The sequence below is a fragment of the Onychomys torridus genome, chromosome 2, assembly GCF_903995425.1.
Source record: "Onychomys torridus chromosome 2, mOncTor1.1, whole genome shotgun sequence".
In the NCBI taxonomy this organism is placed as follows: Eukaryota; Metazoa; Chordata; class Mammalia; order Rodentia; family Cricetidae; genus Onychomys; species Onychomys torridus.
The window spans coordinates 64645053-64653073 of NC_050444.1; the positions used below are offsets into that span (position 1 = coordinate 64645053).

The 8021-nt window shown below is 50.6% G+C and overlaps 1 protein-coding gene across 1 annotated transcript; it reads left to right on the forward strand.

Annotated features, from left to right (window-relative positions):
* The first annotated feature begins 4819 nt into the window (after positions 1–4819).
* Ccin (calicin) lies at positions 4820–6803 on the forward strand. The gene has a single exon (XM_036177196.1). It carries the CDS (start codon positions 4929–4931, stop codon positions 6693–6695), a length of 1767 nt encoding a protein of 588 aa, XP_036033089.1. The 5' UTR covers positions 4820–4928; the 3' UTR covers positions 6696–6803.
* The last annotated feature ends 1218 nt before the right edge of the window (positions 6804–8021 follow it).

Genomic DNA, 8021 nt, shown 5'->3' on the forward strand with positions numbered 1-8021 from the left:
AACTAACTTCCTTGCAGTTCTTATCCTTTAAAGAGCAAATACCACACCACTAACTAGCACCTTTCACACCTCACACATTTTTCTTTAAGTTTCAGTGCTCACAGCTCTACATCTGGCTTGGGGGGGGGGGGGGGGGGTGGGGCTAGGGCTGGAATGTAGCCCTGCCCCCCACTCTCATCGCACTGGACCCTCACACTGCCTGTGCTTTTGGCCAAGGCCTTGCACTATGAAGTCAGTGATGTAGGGGTGAGGATGAGCTCACTTGGGGGCCCTGGAGGAAACCCCACAGCCTCTGCCCTTCCCCAACCCAGCAGGCAGTGACCACCCAGGCTTGTCCCTGGCAGCTGGAGCCACTGCTGAGCCCGTCAGTACTCCTCCTGGAATGTGTGTCTATCCCAGACGCTCCGGAGGAATCCCAAACAGGGAGCTTAAGAACGCTAATTTGATTCTGTGTTTTGCCTCAGACTATACAGAGTTCCCTCTGAACAGCTGTTTAACCAGGTCCACTCAGGAGGGACCGAGCCAGAGGTCCAGTTGAGTGTCCTTGGAATGATGGTATCTCCTTCGGCCAACATAAGGGCTCAAGGAAGGGTTGTTGACCTAAGGACAGAGCGAGGCTGGCAGGTCTTCGTTTCACTGTGAACAGTATCACACTGTGCCACTTGGTTCATTCAGGGAGATCGCCTAACGAGACAATAAAATCCTGTCCTTTTGTGTAGTCTCTGCCTCTAAAGCCTTTAGTCTACCGCTGAGATAATCCAGGACTCTGAACCATCTTGAACCACTCCACCTCCCCAGCCCCTCCCCAGCCCCTCCCCAGCCCCTCCCCAGGGGACTGCGCTGCTGAAATAGCCTTTTTGGAAGCATGTGACCTACTAGCTCACAGATGAATGGACTACCTGATCTGAAGGCAGACAGAACCTAGGCAGGCCAGGGACAAGGAATTTGAGCCTAGACACATGGAGAGAATTTACTAGTGGAACTGAAACACACAAGGGTGGTGTAAGTTTAAAATAGAACCCCAGAAAACCTAAGCTATTTGTAGTCCAGTTATTAATGGCAAAGACAGGTGAGCCTAGTCTGGAGGCACAAGCCTGGAATCCTAGCTACTCAGAAAGCAGAAGCAGTGAGGTCAGAAGTTCAAGGCCAGCCTGGACAATTTAGTGAGACTCCGTCTTAAAAAGAAAAAGGAGGGCTTGCACGCCTGAGGCTCTAGCGCCAAGCCACGTGGCTTCAGAGACACATGTGAGAAGGGTAGATGCTGAGGCGCTGACCTTCCTACTTGTAATTCTGTATATCTTTGAAAATGCCTTGATTAAGGATTTGCAGTATGATGATATCAACCTATAAAGATTAGAATATTAGGGCCTCCTCCCCAGGAAATCCCCAAATACGGAAAATTCTGAGCAGGGTGGAAGAGAGGGTGAGTGGAATGCAGAGATTTGAAAGGAGCCCTTTTCTGGCCACACTAAGCAAATAGCCATTGATTTCCTGGTGACTCCTAGGAACACCAACATACATATGACCAGGTGGCGGAAGGTGGCCCAAAGCCAGTCTCTAAGCTGGAGTCTGTTTCCACAGTTGGTTGGGACTAAGGAAAAGGCTGCTTTCCAGGACTGGAGAAGAGCCAAGCTGAGCAGATGGACACAGGCACACCCATTTTCTATTTGGACAGTCTCACGGAGTAGCCCTGACTCAGGCTTAGCTATGTAGACTAGGCTGGCCTCAAACTGATAATTCTACCCCCGCTCAGTCGTGGGAGTGTACACTGTTATGCCCAGATCAAGGGGACCCCCCAGAAGACCACCACAGAGACTGAATCCCATATGTAAAGGCAAAGAGCCTTTATTACCTTCAAACAATTGTCTGTGAGTTCCAAGACAGCCTGGTCTACCAGGACAAGTACCAGGACAGCCCAGGCTTCATAAAGAGACCCTGTATCTTAGGGTTTTTATTACTGTGATAAAACACCATGATCAAAAGCAGCTTATGGAGGGAAGGGTTTATTGCATCTTACACTTTCAGGTAACAGTCCATCACTGAGGGAAGTCAGGGCAGAAACCTGGAGGCAGAAACTGAAGCTGAGTCCATGGAGGAATGCTGCTTACTGCTTTGCTCAGCCTGTTTTTTTATACCATCCAAGACCCCCTGCCCAAGGATGGCACCAACCACAGTGAGCTAGGCCCTCCCACATCAATCATTAATCAAGGCAATACCCCCCAGACTTGCATACAGGCCAATCTAATGGAGATATTTTCTCAATTAAGATCCCCTCTTCACAGATGCATCCAGGTCAACTAAAACACCCTGTCTCAAAGCAAAACTCTGTGTGTGTGTGTGTGTGTGTGTGTGTGTGTGTGTGTGTGTGTGTGAAAGAACAACTTGTGGAGTCGCTTGTGTCCTTCCACCTTTAAGTGGGTTCCAGGAATTGAATCTGGGTGGTCAGGCTTGTTGGGCAAGCATTTTACCTGCAAAGCCACCTCAATATTACCCCCTTACACATACTTCTATTCTTTTTTTTTTTTTTTATCTCAAATACTCCAGGCTGGCCTAGAACTCAAGACTATAAAGCTAAGGGTGACCTTGAACTCCCAATCCTTCTGTTTTCATCTCTGAAGTGCTTGGGTTTCATAGGCATGTGCCACCAGACCTAGTTTATGTGGTTCTGGGGATCAAATCCAGGGTTTTGTGCATGGTAGGCAAGCACTCTACCCACTGAGCTATAGCCCCGGTCCAGTTAAATGAACTTCTTTTTCCTTTTTTAATTTTTAACTTTGATACAGCCTATTGTGTTGCCCAGACTTGCCCGAACTTACTATCCTTTCTCAGTCTCCTGAGGGCTGAGATACATGTGGACCCCACAGCCCACTTTTTGTTTTGTTTTACGGTCTCTGTGTTATCTAGGCTGACCTAAACTCCTGAGCTCAAAGATTCTCCTGCCTCTCCCTCCCGACTAACTTGAGTTGAGCAAGGCTATACTCTCCAGGCCTCAGACATCGGATCCGTCAGGTCCCCCTGGACGGCCTTGATCTCTGGCTGGAGGCACGCCGTGAGTGTACTCCTTCCTGTCCTGGAGCTGGGGGTCTGATGACCTTCTGCGTCTGGTAAATGTCCCAGCAAGTGGGGTCTGGCAGCCAGGATGCCGCTGGGAGTCGAGCATCCTTATCAGCATCATGACGCTTCCTCTGAGCAAGTGGCCACTACTTCTCAGGTGCTGAGAGCTGGAGAGGCATGCAGAGCTGAAAAACTCTCCCAGAGACAGACTGGACTGTGGGGAACTGAGCTGAGCCACACAGGGAGTGCTCTGGAATGGGGCTGGAACCTAAGTATTCCTCCAAATGGGGAGACAGAAGTCCTCAGCCTTTCTCTGGTAGCACATCTAAAGAGACTAACTGTCCCGGAAATTAGGCATCAAGATGTGTAACTTCAATATTAAAGAGTAATTGTTTTAAAAACAAATTTCAAATTACCGAGCCACCAAATAGAAAAGGCCCGGTTTTGAATATGAGAGAAGGGCTGGAGAGTGGTCGGTGAAGCTGACAGTCTCCCTGGGAAGGGCACTCAGGAGGACCTGACCGAGCTAGACCCTCCTGGCCAGTACAAGGGCCCAAATGCTCTTCTTTAGCAGTCATGCACCCCGCTCTGGGCTCTGTCCACATCTGGAAAGTGAGAACAGATGTGGGTCTGCCAGACTGTGCGCCCTGGGTCCAGACGTGTGCGTTTCCGGGTCGCTCCCACACTAAGGAGTCCCAGGCGCGACAGAGCCGGCGGAAAGGGGCCCCCAGCGGCGGGTTTCCTCTCGCTAAACGGTTGGGGCGGTTGAGCGGGACGAGCGCTCCCAGCCGGGGGTGACCTGCACCCCCACCGTGCGGCCGCAGCAGGCTCCTGCAAGCTGCCCAGGGCTTCGGGGGTGCCCACAGCCTCCCACCAGCGCCCCTTAGTGGCGGTAATATTGACTAAGAAACAACAGCTGGCATTTACTTGAACTTTTGCCGCAAGCTAAGCATTGTGCCTACTGCTGCCCAGTTATTTATTCCCATCCCATAGGAAAGAATTCTGAGACCCGAGCGAACTTGTCCAAGTAACACTGGATGGAGAAAAGCGGCCAGGCACTGTCCCAGCATTTTACTAGATACTCGGAAATCTGGAGCAGGCCGTTCGCAAGCCCTCCCATCTTGCTGGAGCTGGCCGTCCTCTCCGTTTCTGCTCTAGTGTCTCCCACCTCTCCATTTTGAATGAAAATGGTGTCCTGACTACAAAGGTCAGGAGCCAAGGGTTTGTCTTCTCAGATGCCCAGGGACCTTGGCAGAGAAAGGGCCTTTGGGTCTAAGAATCAGAACATGGAAACTGGGTGGTTCTGGCGTCCTGGAAGGGAGAAGGGGGAGGGGGTAATGCCCTACACACCACTGGAGTTCTAGGCCTGCTCTGCTTCCAACTGCCTCTCTGACACCGGGAAGGCCTTTCTTATCGGAACTTCAACCTCCCTGGTAAAATGAAAGGCTTCTAGATTATCTCCTCTCCCATTACCGCCACTACACACAGCTCCCTCCTGCCCCACCCAAACCAGCGCTGGCATTCCTAATGAAGCCTTGAACTGAGACTTGAAAGCCCCAGGTGGACACCGTGGTCCCTTCCCCAGCTTCCTCTGGAGCTCGGGCCTGAAGGAGGTCCTTATGACCTCAGCAGGTGGGAGTCAGCTGAGCAGAGAAAGGCTCCAAGTCTCCAACAAAGGCCCGGGGGTGGGGAGGGGGCTGCATTATGATGACCTCATCCATTCTATGACATCAGCCTCTCTCCCACCCCCCAACCCCCACTCCTCTCTGGTCAGCTGCTCTGCAAACAACCATCAGTCCGAATCCCAAAGGCCTGAAAAAGTCTGTCCTCCAGGCCCTGCTACTGATCTCTGTCTCAGCCAACGAGGAAGCACCATGAAACTGGAATTCACAGAGAAAAACTACAACAGCTTTGTGCTGCAAAACTTGAACAAACAGAGGAAGCGCAAAGAGTACTGGGACATGGCCCTGACTGTGGACCACCACGTCTTCTTCGCACATCGCAACGTGCTGGCTGCCGTCTCTCCACTGGTAAAAAGTCTCATCTCCAGCAACGACATGAAGACCACCGATGAGCTCTTCATCACCATTGACCCCAACTACCTGAGCGCCTGCACGGTGGACCAGCTCCTGGACTACTTCTACAGCGGCAAAGTGGTGATCTCAGAGCAGAATGTGGAGGAGTTGCTGCGGGGCGCTCAGTATTTCAACACCCCACGCCTCCGGATTCACTGCAATGACTTCCTTATTAAGTCCATTCGACGTGCCAACTGCTTGCGCTACCTCTTCTTGGCTGAGCTGTTCGAGCTCAAAGAAGTATCAGACTTGGCCTACTCCGGCATTCGTGACAACTTCCACTTCTGGGCCAGTCCCGAGGGCTCTATGCACTTCATGCGCTGTCCCCCTGTCATCTTTGGCCGCCTGCTCCGTGATGAAAACCTTCATGTGCTCAACGAGGACCAGGCTCTCAGTGCCCTCATCAATTGGGTGTACTTCCGGCAGGAGGAACGGGAAAAATACTTCAAGAAGTTCTTCAATTACATCAATCTCAATGCCGTCTCCAACAAGACGCTGATGTTTGCCAGCAACAAGCTGACGAGTTTGGAGAACAACTCCGCCCACGTGACCTTGATCGAGAGTGTCCTAATGGACCGCAAGCAGGAGCGTCCCTGCAGCCTGCTGAGCTACCAGCGGAAGGGGGCCCTGCTTGATTCAGTGGTCATCCTTGGTGGCCAGAAGGCCCATGGCAAGTTCAACGATGGAGTGTTTGCTTATATCATCCAGGAGAACCTGTGGCTGAAGCTCTCAGAGATGCCCTACCGCGCAGCCGCCCTGAGTGCAACAGCTGCTGGCCGTTACATCTATATCTCCGGTGGCACCACTGAACAGATTTCAGGACTAAAGACGGCATGGCGGTATGACATGGATGACAACTCCTGGACCAAGCTACCCGACCTACCCATTGGGCTTGTCTTCCACACCATGGTGACCTGCGGGGGAACAGTGTACTCAGTGGGTGGGAGTATTGCCCCACGCCGGTATGTCTCCAACATCTACCGCTATGATGAACGAAAGGAGGCCTGGTGCCTGGCAGGGAAGATGAGCATCCCTATGGATGGCACAGCGGTTATCACCAAGGGTGACCGGAACCTGTACATTGTCACTGGGCGATGCCTGGTGAAGGGCTACATCTCCCGGGTCGGTGTAGTGGACTGCTTTGACACCACCACAGGGGAAGTGGTCCAGTGTATCACTTTCCCCATTGAATTCAACCACCGGCCCCTGCTCTCGTTCCATCAGGACAACATCCTCCGTGTGCACAGCCACCGGCAGAGCGTGGAAATCAACTTACAGAAGATCAAGGCCAACAAGTCAACATCCTCAGTGCCTCTGTTGCCTAACAGTTGTCCCTTGGACGTGTCTCATGCTATCTGCTCCATTGGAGACAACAAGGTATTTGTATGTGGGGGTGTCACCACAGCCAGCGATGTCCAGACAAAGGACTACACCATCAATCCTAACGCTTACTTGCTGGACCAAAAGATAGGTGAATGGAAGATCCTCGCCCCCCCACCTGAGGCCCTGGACTGTCCTGCCTGCTGTTTAGCCAAACTACCTTGCAAGATTCTTCAAAGAATTTAAACAACTTTTTAAGTGGGAGAATAAGTAAATGCATTATTATTCACAATTTAATGACACAGAGCAAGAGAGGAAATGTGGCCTTTGAGTTCCATTTAGTGTTAGTCAATGCTTGGGTCTGAAAGCAGAGCTTCTGGGCTGGGGATGCTCCCAGTGAGTAGACGTTCCGGGTTAGCTGGCGTGGAGTCTCTGGTGGGTGGGGTGGCAACATCTCTCAGGTACTGGTCCCTTAGCGGGTAGAATTTTTGAGTTACTCCAAACTGAGACAGAAAAAAGAGCCCTCAGGGTATGTTGGGAGGGGGGAAATTGAGGTTCCTTCAAGACCCTGGGCTAGGGGATGTCCAACCCGCCCCGGTCTCTACCCCTGTAGTTACCTCTAGTGGTCTACTAGCCTGACAAGAAAGTGTCTGCTCAGAGTTGTGAGGCAGGGGCTCTTCCAGAATATTTTTGCTTCAGGTCTTCCAGGGAGGCAGGAAAGGGCCTGTCCCAGGTCTGGGGAGGAAGGTGGTGTGTGGGCAAAGCTCGGGGACAAGGGACAAGCAGGGTAGACAGTTTGTGTACTGGGGGTGGTTGGGTGTCTAATTTGTGGGGAAGTTGAGGATTGTTTACAGCCTCTTCTAATAGGAAAGTTTCACTGAGGACCCTCCCCAGGATTGTGGGGTTTGAATCGGGAGGTGGAGGAACCAGCAGTAAAGGGAGAAGAGAGAAATCCTTACCTAGAGCGTGATGAAGCCTGTGGGTGCTGTGAGGGAGGTGGTGCGGTTGGAGTACCAGTCCAAGCACCCACTAGGTCATTCTGGGTCAGTTAATTTATCTCTCTGTCTTAATTTCCTTTTCTGTAACAGAGAGATAGTGAGCCAGCCTACCTGTGTAAGGTGGAATTTTAGTGAATTTGCTCGTGTGGAATGCTCAGCAGTTAAGAGCCAGGCTGCGCTTGAAGACCACCAATCTAAAATATCTCCATTTAACCTTGAAAACATACCTAACATGACTACAAGTTCGGTTGTTATAGGTGACTAACTACTAACCTGTGTTTCTTACTTATCCTAAGCAGTGTCTAATAGTAGCTCTCGGGGACTGGAACATCATTACTTTTTTTAATGAGTTGCATGGGTATACTATCTTAACCAAGAGTAGAAGCATATATACAAAAATATGTTGTTAACATATTATGTTACAAAAATAATCTTAAATTTGTACCAATATACAAAAATCCATACCAATGTAAAATATTTGAAACTAGTAGTTTCTTTTTAGTTTAAAAGCAGATTCAATAATCTACTCCTTTATCTTATCATTCCTATATACCCCCTTTTTTCCTTTTCATCC